The sequence below is a fragment of the Thamnophis sirtalis genome, unplaced genomic scaffold (genome assembly GCF_051295495.1).
Source record: "Thamnophis sirtalis isolate CommonGarterSnake01/CBP01778 unplaced genomic scaffold, rThaSir2_p1.2 scaffold_11, whole genome shotgun sequence".
Lineage (NCBI taxonomy): Eukaryota > Metazoa > Chordata > Lepidosauria > Squamata > Natricidae > Thamnophis > Thamnophis sirtalis.
In genome coordinates this window covers 35296633-35315299 of record NW_028261391.1, presented here as the reverse complement: position 1 = coordinate 35315299, position 18667 = coordinate 35296633, and the positions used below count along the sequence as shown (strand labels likewise).

The 18667-nt window shown below is 35.0% G+C and overlaps 2 protein-coding genes across 5 annotated transcripts in view; both read right to left on the bottom strand.

Annotated features, from left to right (window-relative positions):
* RBP1 (retinol binding protein 1) overlaps nucleotides 1-2895 on the bottom strand; it is a 34988-nt gene extending 32093 nt beyond the window's left edge. For both annotated transcript variants that reach the window (XR_015697950.1, XM_087724932.1), the window contains exons 1-2: nucleotides 2744-2895; nucleotides 1965-2143 (exon numbers count right to left, since the gene is read on the bottom strand). Coding sequence is in view for 1 of the 2 variants with exons in the window: in XM_087724932.1 (XP_087581058.1) it covers nucleotides 1965-2143; nucleotides 2744-2816 (252 nt within the window). In the remaining variant the exon portion in view is untranslated. The remainder of the gene's footprint in view (nucleotides 1-1964; nucleotides 2144-2743) is intronic.
* A 4776-nt stretch (nucleotides 2896-7671) lies between these two features.
* Nucleotides 7672-18667, bottom strand: part of NMNAT3 (nicotinamide nucleotide adenylyltransferase 3) — a 38551-nt gene continuing 27555 nt past the window's right edge. For all 3 annotated transcript variants that reach the window (XM_014053347.2, XM_014053348.2, XM_087725501.1), the window contains 3 exons: nucleotides 17815-17998; nucleotides 14008-14117; nucleotides 7672-8047 (listed from right to left, as the gene is read on the bottom strand). In XM_014053347.2, coding sequence (XP_013908822.1) covers nucleotides 7707-8047; nucleotides 14008-14117; nucleotides 17815-17998 — 635 coding nt within the window. In that variant the 3' untranslated portion in view covers nucleotides 7672-7706. The remainder of the gene's footprint in view (nucleotides 8048-14007; nucleotides 14118-17814; nucleotides 17999-18667) is intronic.

Here is an 18667-nt window from a genome sequence, read left to right as displayed (position 1 = left end):
CTCTAGTGATTTCAAGTAACTCATTTGTGACAAACCTGCCATAATGGAAAGATGTAAAAAGTAAGAATGAAAATTAAGTGGCAACCAAGTATAACAGCTGAACCAAGGAAAAGAAGTGGTTTAATCAGTTACAATTTGGCAGACCAACCAGTATAATATGGTGGTTAATAATTGATTAGAATTATGGAAGTCTGTTTCAGAGTCTCCCTCAACCATGGAAGTCCTCTGAATGTCTTCTGGACACTTACTTTCTTTTAATCCAATTTACCTCATAGAATTCTTGTTGTGGACAGGAAATTAAAATAGATAATTAGCTTTGGGATCTCAGATAAAAGGTGAGACACTTACAATTTATTAGTCCAATAATCAGAACATTTGGAAGACACATTTCTAGAGAATGGTGGTTCTTATTAGTGACAAATCTTATTTTTATGGAAACAGCCATACATATGGAGAGATTCTTCAGGAAAAGATTGTATCTTCTCTTCATACATTTAAATTAAAAGATTTTAAGTTATTTAGGAATAAAATATTAGCAAACTATTTAAAACCAATAACCTGTCACTCATTTTGTATCCACATTACATTTTGTTTTGATAGCTCGATGTATGTATGTAAAGTGAAATTGCATAGTGTCAAAACAAAATTTACACACATCCTTTCACTTTCTGTAATAAGATAATCTTTTGTTTTCTTAAGTATAGAATGAAGCAGTGCTCACTCAGAATGTTTTTTTTCCATTCATAAATCTTTCCCCGCTCTAAATAGCATTTTGCAGCTGGAAATCCCTTGATTCGTGGTTGTCTGAGACTAACAGAACAACACACTTTAGACTTTGATTTAGCAAGCTCATGCCACTAATTAATATGATTTCTTACGAATGTCATAATACTGCTTGTCTGTCAAAAGGAAGAAGACCTAAATGTTCACTTCTAGTAAGCCTGTTGTTTCTGATATAAGTATCTTTTCAAGAAAATGTGCATTCATTCTTGGTTTGTTTAGAGTGATTAGTGAAAAGTAAAAGTAATAAATACCTGTTGCTGTCAACTCAATTTATGACAAGTAGTAATTTATTCTATCAGAAATCCTATTCAAATGAATAAATACACCTGAGGAGTGAAGGACTGTTTTGTATAATTACCAAAATATAAGATAAAGGTAAAGGTGATGCTCATTTCCATTTCAAAGCTGAAGATACAGCGCTGTCTGAAGACGTCTCTGTGGTCATGTGGCCATGATTAAATGCCGAAGTGCATAGAACGCTGTTACCTTCCTACCAAAAGTGGTTCCTATTTTTCTACTTGCATTTTTAATGTGCTTTTGAACTGCTAAGTTGGCAGAAGCTGGGACAAGTAACGGGAGCTTACTGCATTACGTGGCACTAGAGAGTCAAACTGCTGAATTGCTGACCTTCCGATCGACAAGCTTAGTCACTGAACCACCGGTCCCATTATCAAAATATATCTAGAAACTATTTTTGTAAATTTATGAACATATTTGAGAAATCTAGTCTATTTTTTATAATGAAGTTCATTGTATATGAATATAATCTTAATGCCATCAAGATTTCCATGGAGAAATATATTTATAGGATAGTCAGATAGCAGATACGTAAGTGTTGCTTTATATAAATTATCAAAATGTGCCTAAAAACCACTTTTGTAAATTTTATCAATTTAAATGAGATTTTTTTACAACAGTTGTAAAACATGTATTACATGTAAATATCCTTAATGTCATCAAGATTTCAACACAGAAATATATTTGTAGCTTTCTAGCCTTAATAAAAAATTATACCGCTAGCTGTTTTGAAAATACCTTTTGGATTGAATTTTTGGCTAAAATCTTACTAAACACTGAAGCAGGATTATCAGAAAAGTCTTGCCACAAAACCAGTGAAAATAGTGAAGCAGGATTTTTAAGCTCATAATTTAGTCCTATAGGAGCAACATTCTAAATCTTACCATACATTTGCGACCATCCACCCCTGTTAAATCCTCTTCAAATTCTGTCCCTATTTCAAAATCCATGATGTAGTTTTTAAAACTGCTTAGGGTTTTAATGATCATATGGTTTCCATCCTGAATAATCTCTTTGTCAGGTTTGAGCCTACTGGCTATTTTTCTCACTGCAATATTTACATCTGGAAGAAAAAAAGAGAGGCTGGAATATTTTATAAAATTAATGATCTAAAATTTGGGGAAACACTGAAAACTGCTGCTGTTTAAATCTAAAATTCAATATAGGTTAATATATTAATGTTTCCTTTTAAAATAAGATTACGAGATCTGGCCTGAAAAAATCCAGACAATTTCTAGATTGAAGTCAATGAAAACTGGCTCTTTGCCGTCTAAGGTTTTTCTGTCCCCAATCTAGTTTCTTATTCTTGTGTGGAAATTTATGGGTTAAATTAGGGGGTGGGGGAATCTTCTTATAGTTTTAAACCTGCCCTTCCAAGTAATTAAATTTTGTACCTTATGCCATATATAGAATAAATAAAAATCTAGAATCAAATTCTGATAATTTCATCTGGATAAATCTAAAATGCTGCAATTTGTATTATGTACTTTATGGATTTTATTTCTTTCAAAATTGCTTCAGTTCCTATTTAGTCAGAAGAGTAATATTATTAATAAAGAAACTAGCTTCTAAGAATATATTCATGCAAATTGCATATCTAGTGAAATCATATAATTCATCCTGAGGCTCAAATAAATGGAAAAAGTGAAAACAAAAATCTTACCTAGAGCTTTCAAATACTCCTCAAAATTCTCATTACTGAGCATTTTCCAATAACCATTGAAATCTGCAGGCATACTCCTGTTTGTTTTCTAGTTAAAAGTCTTACGTTTTTTTTCTAGTGTTTTAATTCTGCACCAACCAGCTCAGTCCTTTTTCTACAACGTTTTTTTTTCTAGTGTTTTAATTCTGCACCAACCAGCTCAGTCCTTTTTCTACAAGCAAGTTTAAACTCTTAGTTCCTTTATCTGCTCGTCTAGCAATACAGCTAAGCTAGTTCCTTTAAGCTGATTAGCATTGAAGTGTTATTTTAAGTTCTTCCACAAAGCTGAAAATTTTTGCTTGCGGGGTGGTTTGATTTCAATGGAATATGTCATTCCCCTTCTGCAGGACAGTTATAAGGTCACTGATTATCTGGATAGAGATTTTAACAATGGTAGATTTTTGCTTTTAAATGACTAAACAAGATGGCTTTTACTGATAATGGTAAGTTCTACCCACTGTTTGGAGAGGGAATTTTATTTAATAAGGATGATGCAATGTTATCGTCTTTAACTGGTTTCCTCTTTTGCAAAAAGAGGTCATACCACTAAAAAGGGATTATATTCTTTTATGTAGCCAAATTTGTTGAACAAACCATGCTTAATGAAGTTATTCCTTAGTGATATAAGATGACCATCTTTTAACTAGCTAGTTAATAGATGGCTGAAAATGTGCCAGGCGTTATTCATTCAACCTTGTATTATTGGACTAACATCCAGCATCTCTAGCAGAAGTGAGCATTTTATTAATCAGAACACGTTTACAGCTAAGAGAATGTGAAGTCTTTTCAGGCTGAGGAATAAGCAGTACTTCACAGAAACCCATTAACTCCTGTGCAAGTAAGCAAGTGAAGAAAAAAAATACATGTTGTACTGCATTATTCAACAATATGCTGTTGCTTGAAGGGAATCACATTAGACTGTAAAGTCTTCTCGTCACTTAAAAATACAGCAGGGAAATTTTAACAATCCTATTGTAGGACAAATACTTTTCAGTGTAACATGAATGCAAGATTAAATTAATTGAATTAGTTAATTTGGAATATTTGTTATGGCTCTAAATAAAGAGATATTTGAAAAATATTATAATCCGACTACTGAATTATATGTGTCATTAATTTCATGTATTAATTCCAAAATCTTCAAGACTGAGTTCAGTTATCAAAGCAATTTATTGAATTTTATTTAAATCTTGTATTATTAGTTTTAATACTCACACACACGAGTTGATATGACTTCTTAAATGAAATGCTTGTAAGACAACCATGAGATAGAATAGTACGAACAATAGAAATAGCAATAGCAGTTAGACTTATATACCGCTTCATAGCCCTCTCTAAGCGGTTTACAGAGTCAGCATATTGCCCCTAACAATCCGGGTCCTCATTTTACTCACCTCGGAAGGATGGAAGGATGAGTCAACCTTGAGCCAGTGAGATTTGAACAGCCGAACTGCAGAACTGGAGTCAGCTGAAGTAGCCTGCAGTGTTGCACTCTAACCACTGCGCCACCTCGGCTCAAATGAAGTAACATGTTCAGAATAACATGTACACATTAACTTCAAAGATGTAGCATCTGAATCCAGGCCTCAATAGCCAAGTCCTATATTGTAGCTATAGGGTACCTGAAAGTTGCCTGGAAAAGGCAATCTTCCTTTATCAGATGTTCATGCACTTTCTTACTTTTTGTTTACCCTCAAAAAAGAAAAGGAATGTTATTTGAGAATGGCAATGCTCAGACTAGCTATTTTAAGAAAGTGCATTGAAATTAGTTTCTGGAGGAAAGGAAATTTTTATCACAATCAACTAGCATACAAAATATTTTTTTTTAAAAAAAAATAGTATAGAAGCCAACATTTCCTTAAGCCTGAATTATATTCTGCCATCAGAAGACTGTGGAAGTATAGCAAAATAAGTATCTTTCAGAATTTTAACTGATATTGTCTCCTCCTAATAAGGGGGTTGAAAATGTTTCTCTAAATGGTTTCCTATTGTAAAGCAGCAGGTCAAAACAGAAAGAATAGGAAAAAAGCAATAAAATGTGTGTTTGCTGCTTGAAAAGAAATGCCAGTTCCTGCTTACTTAAGACAATGTTGTGTTGCTACAAGTCAGAATCAAGGAACAGGACAAATTTCTCCACAGCTTGCTGACTCTATCATTGAAAGGGAATATGCCTTCCAGCTAATTAACATTTTGGATTGGCTCTGAGGAGCCCAACTTTTATTGTTGAAACATATATTGAAGTTTCAGGCAACATTTTGCTTGATTAGCTTTCTGAAGGCCTGTAAGTGTGATCACAAACCTAGGGCATGCATGCCACAGGTGGCACACGGAGGGCTCTCTGCTGGCATGTGAGCCGTTGTCCCAGCTGACCTCAATGATGCATGTGTGTGCGCCTCCCGCCGGCCGATTTTTGGGTCTCTGCAGTATGTGTTGTTTAATCAAAATGCAGATAAAACACTATACAAGCCATCGAGAATATAACTATATACACCTAACAGAAGCAGGAGGTTTTTCACAGGAGAAGATAGAGTTAAATTCTAGAGATACAGGAAATGCATCACTGAGCAATGGAGATGAATGCTAGAGAGGAAAAAATCTGCATACAAGGCAGACATAACACCTGTAACAGCATATGCAAGCATGGGTGGCAGTGGGAGTGTGGGGGATGTGGTGCATCACCTGTGTCCCGTTTTTGGTCCCAGAAAGCTTCAGGAAGGCCCAGTAGGCCCAAAATGGGGTGCAGAGGGGCGCTGCACCCCATCCCCCTTTTTTGATCTGATGAAGCTTCAGGGAGGCCTGCTAGGCCCAAAACGGGCATGGAGGTTGTGCATGCATGCACGGGGGTGGGGGAGCATGCAGGGGTCACACGTACATGCACAAGAGGGTATTCAGGAGTGTCATGTGCACACTGTATTATAGTTGTGGGAACACACACATCAGTGTTGTGCGCACGCACTCGCTTTTGGCATGCGAGGACAAAAAGGTTAGCCATCACTGATCTATAAGATGGAGCAGCATGTTATATTTTTGTCTTAGACTGTATTAAAAATTAATGTCTTCTGACCTTTGTATTCACAGTTAAAATACTGACATATCTGAAAATGGACTAATTTTCTTTGAATTTATTTGAAGGACTAGTGAAATGACCATAGATAATACAAAGTAATTAACCAAAAACTATGTAGGTTTTTTCTTTAATGTTTAGAAAATGCGAATGATGCAGTGGCATAAATGTAATCAGGTAAGCCTTACAAATCCAGTGTTGACAAGCAGAATTGTTTCTTCTACTGTAACATGACAGTGGCTGACAATTTAATACTAAAATAGATGCATTAAGAACATTATGGCACTTGGTATAATGAAAGGTTTAGAGAAATAATTCAAGATGTATAAAAAATTCACACTGAAGTGTTAACTAAAAACATTAAAGCAGATTTCCTCCCAAAACGAAGTAAAAATACTTTTCATGCTAACAAATTCTTAAACAACTTTACCATATTTCAATTCGGTCAAGGCATCATTAAAAATACGTTTACAATGTGTATACATGACTGACTCCAATACTTTACAGTTTTTGTATCATGAAATCAATAAATTGGCTTTATTTATTGACTTTAACATAGGAACAGCATCTGTCATGAATCTTGATTGTTTATGTAGAGTGGTGAAATCCAGTTTTAAATGCAATCTCTAGAAATGTTCACATTATTTCATGCAAATTTTTCATTTAGTGGATTTCTTACAAATGTTTATCTCCAAGAGGTCTCTCACACACATAAATACACGCATACACGCACATACATACGCACTTCTATCGAGTAGTGGGATTCAAATAATTTAACAACCAGTTCTCTGCCCTAATAATTTCTTCCAACAACCAGTTCACCAAACAACCCGTTTTCCCGAAATGGTGTGAACTGGCTGTATCCCACCATTACTTCTGTCCATAAAAAATAAACCAATTATTGGGAGTTAAAACTGATGGCAGAAAAAGACCCAGTGGTCCATTGAGTCTGCCCTTTGAGTGTTTGGTTTGTTTGTCTGAGTTCACTTTCTTTTTAATATTTTAATTGTTTATTTTTATTTTGTTTTTATTCTATTTTTAATTTTTTGTCAGATAATAAACATGTATTTATCCCAAGCATGTTTAAACTTAGTTACTGATGACTTGACCCACTATCTCTGCTGGATAGTAATGGATAGCTTGGTCCCAAGCTTCCACTACTCTTTCTGTGAAATAATACTTTCTAACATTAGTTCTGAACTTTTTCTGTCAGTTTGAGGTTTGATTTTCAACTTAATACAGCTTAATACAGGTAGTCCTCAACTTACAACAGTTCCAAGTTATAACACCATTGAAAAATGTGACATAAGAGCATTTTTCACTCATTATGTTTGCAGCATCCCCATGGCCATGTGATCAAAATTCAGATATGTGGCAACTCATATTCATGATAGTTGATGTGTCCTGGGGTTATATAATCACGTTTTGTGAACTTCTGACAAGCAATGTTTACGGGGAAGTCATATTCATTTGACAACCATATTATTAACTTAACAACTGTAGTGATTCACTTAACTATTGTGGTAAGAAAGGTCGTAAAATGGGACAAAACTCATTTAACAGCTGTCTAGCTTCCTAACAGAAATTTTGGGCTCAATTTAAGTTGTAAGTTGAAGACTGCCTGTACCAAAAATTTCCTTCTAGAACCTTATTCACACTCTTAATATATTTAAAGGTTTCAGTCATGTTCCTCCTTTCCCTTCTTCTTTTTCCAGGCTGTCCAATCTCTCCTAATGTATTTTGTTCCTCAGACTTTGCAGATTTTTTGTTGCCTGTCTCTGGACTCACTCAATCTTATCAAAAGCTAAGTAAACAGCATAAACACTTTAAGGGACTATACCAAATTTTCTTTAATTTATTTCATTCAGTTTTTTCCATATATATATTGTGTTTCTTAATGTAAGAAATAACAGAATCTGGCAACAAGTATTTCACACTTTGTCCTTTGCGCAAGGCACACCTTATGCCTGTAGCACTGATTTCATTTAGAACCCAATCTTTTACTAAATGGATATTATGCTGGCAGTTATTTAAAAACTCTAAATTAGTGATGTACTGGGAAGGATCATGGCCAGCACGACTAACACAGACCAATCCAAATCTTTCCACTATTTCGATAATATCTTCTGTTTTCCAGAGGTTAGGTGTTTGAAATGTCTTCAAAACATCAGCTCCGCATAGAAGTTTTAGCTCTGGAACAACTGCAAGAATGATGAGAGTATATTGTGAGAAATATTTTTTTTACTGTCTGTTTTCTTTGTTGACATGCAGTCTTTGCTTAAGAATAAATATTAAAATTCAGCCTATCAATCTGTCTACTTTTCAAAAAGCAGATGGTTACAAAAACTGTCTTAATTTTTCCTATTTCAAGTTTCAAGTGAGAATTTTATACCTCCAAACCCCTTTTCCTCATATAAAATGTGCATTCTCCATGGATCTTCATCAGTGCTGATCAAATAATATACATGAAGAACAATCTAATGACATTTACCATTTTATTTATTGGACACAATTTTACATATGTACAGAATTAGTTAGTAGCAGAATAGCTACTTTAATTAGTAGAGGTAATTTAATTAGTGGGTATTCACTAATGAAGCTGTGTCATTACATTGACACTTTCCCTTCTCCAAGTAGGCCTTAGATGCATATCAGTAGGTCATTTCACAAACAATCAAGGACATAAAGTTAGGAAAACGGCCTAAAGTGCATTGCTTTTCCTACACGCAACTTTCCACATAGTCATGCCAAGTTAAGGTTTGGGAGCAGCAACCAAATCGCAGTTGTATTGCACCTTGTATTCTAATATTTTCTTTTTTAAATGGTAGACATTTTAAAAGGTATCCTTTTCATGAATTCTTTACAGTCAATGCCATAACTTATTCTGCTCACTGTATATTACATCGCAGGTACTTTCTTTTAATGTTTATGTGTTCTTCCTTTCACTTTGTAATATTTCCTCAACCCTAATCTGTTATTAATTAGAAAGGTGTTTTCTCTGAGGTTGCTCCCTGCCTCCCTTTTCTAATGGTTCTTTATTACCCTTGATGGCTCCCATATTTGAACTGAGCTATCCAAAAGTCTAAACAATTTCCCATCCATTCTGATAAAACTTTGGTGGCTTTATTCCTCACAGCTACATTGTGCTTTCCTTCTATCCTTCAATTGGGAGGAAAATGTGTTGATATAAAATGTACTGGTCCCACAGAAGTACCTTGACCATGCCTTAGCAATATGGCAGTGCTGCTGTTTTCACATAGTTTATTATGTGTGAAAGAAGGATTGTTCAAGGCAGCAAGGATGAGAATTCAAGGTGGCTCCCTGCTTTTCCATCCGCACCTACCTGGCATTATTTACTTTTAGGAAAACCAACCAACCGGCGGGCAAAGGCCGGTTCTCTGACCGTTTCTTTCTTCTTTCTCTGTTCTTCTTGTATTGCGAACAGCTATTTATCTTTTATTTTATTTTTGACAGATGTTTTTCCTTCCTACCTGCTGTCCCACCATTGGTATACTGGAATTTCCCTTTCCTTTATCATTGGAATATTTATCTTTCAGTCTCCCAGAAACCTGAGAGCTTGTTATTTCTGTGATACAAATTCTCAAAACTGCCCCACTAAAGCGTCCACTAAGCCACTGTTTTTTTCATCCCAGCATTAGTGTTGACCTTTGATGTCCCTAGCTTGCCTTGTCTTCTCCCAGCCTGCCTTTCTTAACTTTGTTTTCCAGAACTGTCCTGATCTGTTTCTCAGTTTTCCAGACCTGTCTGAATACATTTTTTCAGGATCACTGACATCCATAGGAATGACAAGCTATCCTTCATTACCAACACTATCCAGACCTGTCTCTGGATAATACCTAATGTCCACAACTTTAACAGTCAGATAAGTCACCATGCAGTCTACACACACCTTTCACAAAACAATTTATCAGTGTTTCTAATTATTAAACAGCCCATAAGCAAAAATTATTCACTTTCTGTGAAATATCATCAGTATGGTGGTATTTGGGTTTATCATCCAAGGATGATCTCCTATGAAAAAATTATTATATCAAAATGTCATTCTTTCCTGCAACCCCTTTACTTTAGCACCAATGTACCTTATCATCTGAGAATGGACTCACATCGTACACAATCTTGTCTACACACATTTGTTTTTCCAGTTTAGCTACCAAGGTTTCAAGGGAACTGACTTCTTACTTGACAGCCAAGAGCAAACAGCACTGAACACAAACCCAGCTTATGTATAATAAAGGCAGGTAATAATATATGTCACACTTTTTGCTTGACACAGTTCAGTAAATTGTAAAACAGCCCAGCCCCAGGACTGGCTTTGTACTTTTCAACAAGTTAGCATATAATTTGTTTTATTCTTTAGGAATTGTCATAAATGTTTGTTATTTTGCTACTCTGGCTTCTTCACATGGATAAATTCATTTTGATGCTCACTTCTGAAGGCAATAGATCCATATCTTCACTTTTTTCTTGTTTGCCCTCCTTATCAAGTTATTTAAGTAATGAAAAGGTGTGGTTTTCCTTTCTTTCTCCAATATGTCTTTGTTTTGTTGTAAGAATATAAGCAGGGCTTTGCTCGATCAGACACATGGTCCATCTAATTCTACATTCAGATTTCAGAGTGGCCAAAGAAGTCCACTAATTCCCCAGCAGAGGGACTTCAGAGGCCATTAAACTGGCATCATTGATCCACATGACTTTAATGAACTGATCTAAACCTTTTTTGAGGCCACTAAGCTGGTAGACAGCACCAGATATCTTGGTAGTGAATTTAAAATTTTAATTACAAATTGTTTCACAAGAGTATTTCCTTTTGTCTACCCCAATTATTCCAGGATCCGATTTCATTGGTTTTATTTTGGAAGCAGGTAAATAGCTTCTCTTTGTCTATTTTATTTGCACTATGCATAATTTGGTATGCCTTAATCCTGTTTCCTCTCATTTGTTCAAATGTTGCAACCTTTCCTCATACGGAAGCTGCTGCTTCATCATCTTAGCTGCCTTCCTCTGAACTTTCTATAGTTCTTCTATACCATTTTTGAGGTGTGGCAACTAGAGCAGTACCCATTATGCCAAATGTATAAGCAATACTGATTTATATAAGGGCATTATGATATTTACATCTCTTTTTTCCCACAGTGGATGCCCAAAGCTGTTAAGCTTAGAAAAATATTTGATGAAGACCTATTGAAGTAATTAACTTTTTATTTTAAAAGACTGCCATTTTTATTGCTATATATGCTATACCATTTTATCTGAAGAATGGGATAAAAGTGCTTTATATAAAATGAATATTGAGTTAAGCTCCTGTTATTGCTTGAAATTTTTTGTCTTGCAATAGGTCATTGGTCCACCTAAGCCATAATGCATCATAGCTTCTATAGAAACCCTTTTCCAATATTCATTGGCTACAACCTTTTTTATGGAAATGCCAGAATCTAATCCTTCTGAATTATAAACTTAATTGCATGCAGGATGTTTTCACATAACAATATGATTAGAAAGGCTCCTTGGAAATTGCATACTATATTAGCCTAAGGTACTTCCCAGCTATGGATTATTAATTTCAATTGCAATGAATTCATTGGGACTAAACATATTTGTTGGGCTCGGTTGTATTTTGAAAATGAACAGATCACTTCAAATGTACTAATGTTATCTTTAAAAAAAAGAAGTAAAAATCCAAAACCAACAAGGGGAGATTATGAGGCACCACAGGCATAAATCAGGATATGTATTAAAGTCTGTATGGCAGGTTTTTCCTGAGTAAACCAAACAAAGAACTTTGAGTGGTGACATTAAATGAAGTGATGGAGAAAAGATGTATTTCCTGACAGCCACAGAATAAAACTTGTGAGAAAAATAGGGAACTCTTAAAAAAAACAACCAAATATTGATATGTAGCCAAACTGAACAACTAAATGGCTTTTCAAAGAAGGCTGACAAAAGAATCAACTTCAATAGGAAGAAAAGTGAGCATATAATATCCTTCGATTTTTGAGAGCTACTGTTAAATAAGATCTTGCACTTTCACAACAGATAATAGCTTTTGCTGAAGTCAAGTGCTTACAATAATACTCCAGCTCTTGAGCCTTTGTTTTTGTAACCTTTTGACTGGCATTATCAGAATCAATACTGATAGTGCAAAAGTTATAATAACACTCCCTAAGACCTTTCCAGAAGGTTAGCCAGGTTAGACAATGGTGAGATTACCAATAGCACAAAAGAAACAGGTAGATTTAACACCCAACAAGATCTTACTAAAAGGTAGAGCTCCTAGATAACCAAGGAAACAATACAAAAGTTATTTGGCCAAGTTGAAATTAAAATAGTAAGAAATAACTGTGCATATAAAGCTAAATCAGTGACCCTAAATAGAAATGAAAAGAACTATAATAGTAATTTGAAGAAAAAGAGAGATAAAACAATAAAAATCCTTAAAAATATCTGTGAGGTGGTTTGTTTGTTTTTTGAAGGCCAACTGCAAATAACTGAAATCTTCTCAAGCTAAGTTATGTAGAAATAATATTTTACCCATAGGCTTAGAAATTAACTTTGAGGACTGTGTCATATCTAGAAAAGGAAATTTTACAATATCCCAATTCCAACTTTTCCAGTTAGCAAAATGCATTGTTAGGTAGAGCCAGGAGTGGGTTCCTGCCAATTCTAAGCTCTTCTATATAAGCTACATTGCAGTTTAGAACTGGTTCCAGCTCCCTCCTCCCCGCCCGTCCGCACACATCATCAAGATGAAGAGCGAGAGGAGGTATTCTGGGAGTTGAAGTCTACAAGTCTTAAAGCTGTCAAGTATAAACACCCCTGGGTTTTTTTTTCTAAAGAGTTAGGGGTGCAAGGGTCTTGTAACTTGACAGCTTTAAGACTTGCACACTTCAATGCCAGAGTTCCTGAGACAACATGACTGGAGGAGGAATTCTGGGAGTTGAAGTCTTAAAGCTGTCAAGTTTGAACACCCCTGGGGTTTTTTCCCTAAAGGGTTAGGGGTGCAAGGGTCTTGTAACTTGACAGCTTTAAGACTTGCCTGCTTCAAATGCCAGAGTTTCTGAGCCAACATTTTGGTTTAAGTAAGAGCGTTGTTAAGTGAATTTCACCACATTTTACAAGTTGGCCATGCCCACCGTCACATGACTGCATCACTCTCACTCGGTCACATGGCTGGCAAACCACTCCCACCCACTAACATGGCTGGCAAGCCACTCTCACGTGGTCACATGGCCGGAAAGCCACTACCACAAAGCAGGCCACACCTACAGAAGAGGTTCTAAAATTTTTTGAAACCCACCACCGGGTAGAGCTGTGCATAATCCAATCAGTGCTGAAAGATTCCACTGATATTTTTAAAACTAGTCTTGACATGTTCGATCCTATAAATTACTTTTCCTGTAGATACAATCTCCAGCTTTTAAAGCAGACAATCTAAATGTGAGCTACTGAATTGGTAAAAGTAACCATAGACAAATTATATTGACATTTTACACAAATTGGCCTTCTCCTACATTTTGCATTACTGTTACTTTTTTTACTGTCTTTTATTTAATTCTATAGAACAGCATCATTCTCTTTTACTGAATAGGCTTACTGAATAGATTTCAGATATTGAAAGATGGAGTGTTTTCCTTAGCCAGATAAATTCAAACCTTCAAATTTTTTTCAGAAGGAATCAGGTTATTCTCATAACTTTAACATAAGCTAAGAACACATTTATTGTTTTTTCAAGGAAAATTAAAGAATACATGAAGTTACACTTTATACTTTGTTCAAAAACTGTCAAAAGACCCATTCTCTGTCTTTGAAGGCCTTCTAGGACAGACATTATGGGGCTTGAACATTAGCCAACATTAACATTTGTCACTATCTTGATTTTATTATTTTTCGGCAGATCTCTTATATTGTATTATTTTTGTCTCTAGTGCAAAATATAACTTGGTTATTACAATATTTGTTTAGCCTTCAAATTTTGATGCAGTTATAACCTTCTAATTATTGTGCTTAATCTTCAAGGACTATTATAGATTCTTTATCTCCTTTCCTTGGTTTTCTATTGTGAACAATGAAGTAGAAGAAAAAGGTGTGTACATTGTAGTAGGACTACATTCTATGAACTGCAACACAATTATATTAAACAAACCTGTAACTGATGATCTGATTGATGGGACACCTTCTTCTTCTTTGAACCAAGTATTTTCTCTACACAGTTTTCTGATATTGTGTGATTTAAGTAGCTCTTTGTAATGATGCCTGTACAAAATAAAGGGGTCGGTATAAGGTAATTTTCTCAGGGATACATTTTGTGATTATCTTCTATTGGCACTTTCTAAAATTCAATTGGCTGTTGCAAACTTTAGGTCAGAGTTTAATGACAGGGTTGGAGATTTTGTCAGATTAATTTTGTGCCTTGCAAACAGTACTTCACACTCTTGTTCAATTGGAATATCTGTTGACCATTTGTTATTTATATAATATCCTAGGTAACAGATGACATAAAATAGAATTTTGTTGGATCACTTAACAAAATAAATGAAATAATTTTCAGATATTACTTAAAAAACTGAAAAGACATCCTCTAAAACAATTAATAATTGTTAACAAATGCTTATAATTTAAACCAAGTGCCAAATATGTCAGTTCATGTTAAACTTTGTGAGGAATGTTGATACTGTACCCAAAAAGTACAAGAGTGTTTCCCAAATTCTAAGAGTTGCCTTAAATGCCCAGCTTCCCAAAATGCAATGACTAAAGAATGATATTTATATTCCCATTTAGTCTGTTAAGAATGAGCACCTGGAGTGCAATAGGAAAACTATTTGTCCCTCTAATGCTGTCAACATTTTGTAACATTATTGTGTTTTGATTTATTTAATTTCTAACCCAACTTTCTACCCTATTACTCACATTTTTTAAAAAACAGTATTTATAAGGAGCATGTCAAAATTAACAATACCTTAGATACTAAAATATGTTAATAATTAAAAACCTTGAAAAAGAGATGCAGCTGTTTCTTACTTTTTTGAAACATGTAGAGAGCATAGAAAACAAATATAAGAGGGACTACATGTCTTGAAGCAAAATCTTCCACTGAAGACTTTCAATGGCTTTCATTTGGAAAGACGACTTTCCAATTGATTTTCCTTAAAATGGAAATAACAAATCATTTATTAATGGAAGTCCTTCGAGTGATTATATGTGAATATAAAAAGATGGATGATGCATCTGAACAGAGCCCATTCATAATATTCTAGAGTTTACAAAATTCTTGTTAGGAGCGCTTTGCTCTCTCATTCTTACCATATATAACTAATTGCAACTGACATTAAACATCTTTAATTTCTTATGAGCCTGATTCAGAATAATCAAGGAGCAAACATGAAGACACACAAAACCAACTGAGGCAGAATTCTCAAATAAACACTCGAAGAGTGTCTAGTAGTCCTAAAGTGACAAAGAAAGGCCTGGTTTTCCAAAGATTGCATTTAATTGAGAATAGTATCTAGCCGAAGATCATACCAATCCTCTTTCCTTGCTCTATTTTACCCCCAACAACCATGCAGTGGGGTGAATTGAGATGAGAGAGAGCGATTGGCCCAAGCTCACCCAGTCAGTTTTTAATTCCTTTAGACACAGAATGAGTGTAACATTGAGGAATTTAAATGAATTTGAAATCTTATAACCCATGATATTAAACATTTGCTAGGCATAATTTAGACTTAGAACATGAATGTAAAATTTCATCATTATGTAAAAGATTGAACAGTGGGAATTTCAATCAAAAATAATATTAAATTCAATATTAAATTGCCTTTGAATATTTCACCCAAAATTGGTATAGATGTTTTATCACTGATATATTACTCCTTTGCTTTTGCTCCTGTTTACATTTAATACATATGGCAGAACTTGTTTTGAATACTTTGCATAGCCCTATTACTTAATATTAGTCTATCTAACTTGATATCATGAATGGATGAGAAATCTAGTCCTACCTATACCGAAAAAATACTATGCAATTTGAGATTTCAAAAATGTAAAACTTCCTCTCTGGAATAATGGCTAATTAATTTGGGGAAATATGCTTTGATATCTTGAATAACTTCATATTTAAAATGTAAACTGATGTACAATGTAATCTTATTTAAAAATCACTTTTGTTACTACATGGGATTGCACTGCACCCCAAAATTGAATTCTATATGCATTGTTTACTATATTTTCTTAGTGTATTTTGTAGTGTTTAATTTACTTTTTATTTTAATTTTGTTAATCAGCAATTTTTATTGTTCAGTTGAGATATTTTTTGGACAGCATATGATATGAACTGACTAATACTAGTCGTAAAGTTGTAAATAGTATACTAGAATACTTGCATTTAATCTTTTTACACTGCCCAGAATCACTTGTGTTAAACTATCAACCATATCAATCATATCAGCAAGTTAAACGGTACATTTGATGTGCTGGTTAGCTGCAGTTTTCTGGATATCCAACCATACTAAGCATACTATATTGCTTAGATTGTTTTTTTTCCTTTTTCTGATGATTTTCTCTACATTTCTTTAAATGTGCAAAAATTTCAGATATCTATGCATCTGAAAAATGAGCCAAATGAGTCCCTGAAATAGAAGGTGCTATAAGGTCCTTCAGTTCAGGGACCTGGTAATTGCTGTCTTCACAAGAACTATAAAGCATACTAAGGGCTAAATGAAAGGGATTGTTAGATCTGCATGTCCAGCAGTGGAGGAATTAATAGAAATGGAACAGATGGAAATCAAGCAGGTCAGAACTTTTCAAAGGCCTTGGCCATGTATTAAGCAACTTCCCTTGTGCTGACAGCAGTATGACAGACGGCAGTGGGTTTCCTGCATAAAAATAAAGTCATTTTTTCCCCAAACATATGTTATGGTACTAGGGAAAAAAAACAAGGATTGCAAGCCAAGTAACTAGAAAAATATTTGCTATCAGAGTATAAGTTATATAATTTACCTACATAGTTTCTTATAGAAAATTAGAATGAAAAATTCTGAGAATATACAGAATCCTGCATTTTCAGTAATCAAATGAATTTCAGAACAATGTTATAATTTGGGACCTAGATATGTTAGCAACACAGCAAATATACTTAGGCTTTTTTGTGTGTATGTCAAGCGAAATTTACTTAAAATCATCCTGAAAATAATTAAGAATTTAAAAAAAGGAATGTAAATGTCTGATACAGTGGTGGGTTTCAAAATTTTTTAGAATCTCTTCTGTAGGTGTGGCCTGCTTTGTGGGAGTGGCTTGCTGGCCATGTGACCGGGCAAGCCACTCCCACAAAGCAGGCCACACCTACAGAAGAGATTCTAAAAAATGTGACCGGGTGGGAGTGGCTCGCCAGCATTGTGACTGGATGGACATGGCCAACTTGCAAAATGTGGTGAAACTCACTTAACAACGCTCTTGCTTAGCAGCCAAAATGTTGATTCAGAAACTCTGGCATTTGAAGCAGGCAAGTCTTAAAGCTGTCAAGTTACAAGACCATTGCACCCCTAACCCTTTAGAAAAAAACCCCAGGGGTGTTCAAACTTGACAGCTTTAAGACTTGTGGACTTCAACTCCCAGAATTCCTCCTCTCGCTCTTCATCTTGATTATATGCGGATGGGTGGGGGGAGGGAGCTGGAATCAGTTCTAAATGGCACTGTAGATTTGTGGAACCTCTTCTATAGAACTGGCAGGGACCCACTCCTGGTCTGGGAGGAGGAGGAGAAGGAGGAGGAGGAGGGATTGTTAAAAAATTATTCATCTACCTTATTCTTCTCTTCTATATATGAAAGGACTCTACTTACAACTCCTTTCCTCTAAGCAAAATAAAGTTTTCTACCTTCTTTGCTTGTGGATTATATATTTTACTAAAATATTTGATTAAATTCTACTATCAGTGGCAGCAACTATCAATAATATTACCTTAGTACTATGAGAGTCTCAGTCCACTGACTTTGCTCACTCTCCCAAGGATCCACCCTGATCCAGTTGGATGTTTCAACTGCAAGCCGAACCATTGCGACTCGATGCTTTGCTGCTACCAATCCTTGCTTCCCATAGTTGTCACTAACTGGTGAAATTATACCTTCTATCACATGGTACTTTCCTAGATAGAGAAAAATATATTTAAACAATCCACTGTTTATACCTTTTCTTGAAATAGTGATAAATGATAGACTGAGAAATTCTTCACACTGTGAATAAAAAGGATTGTTCCTTTTTTTCTGCAATTAAACTATTGAAAGTTCTATTACTGAAGCATTAAGTTATTTATTTAAAATATGTATAGCCACACATCTTATACTGAACTCTGACAGCTCCCAAGCAATAGTTATAACAGCATCATTTTAAAATAAATGGATAAATAAAATATTACAATAGACAGACAGATAGGTATGTGTGTATGACATATAAATGACAAATAGTAAAAATATGGGACCTTAATAAACTTTAACCTCAGTCCACCACAAAAACACTCTTATCCAAGTGTTTAGGGGAAAAGCCAGGTCTTAAGTGATCTTTGGAAGGCTAGAATGATAGGGCCCTACCAAACCACAGGAAGAAGGGTGTTCCATTGGGCATGGGCTGCTGTCAACTTATAAAATTGCCACGGTGAGGAAAGGGGAGGGCACATTTCACACATACTTTTGGCTAGTGTCGGATCTCAGATTACCGCGGCTGACTAGGGATGGGTGCATCTCATTGGGGAATGTGATTTATGACACAGACTGAGAGGAGGGAAGGAACAGAGGTAAAGTTCAGCTATAATTCAAAT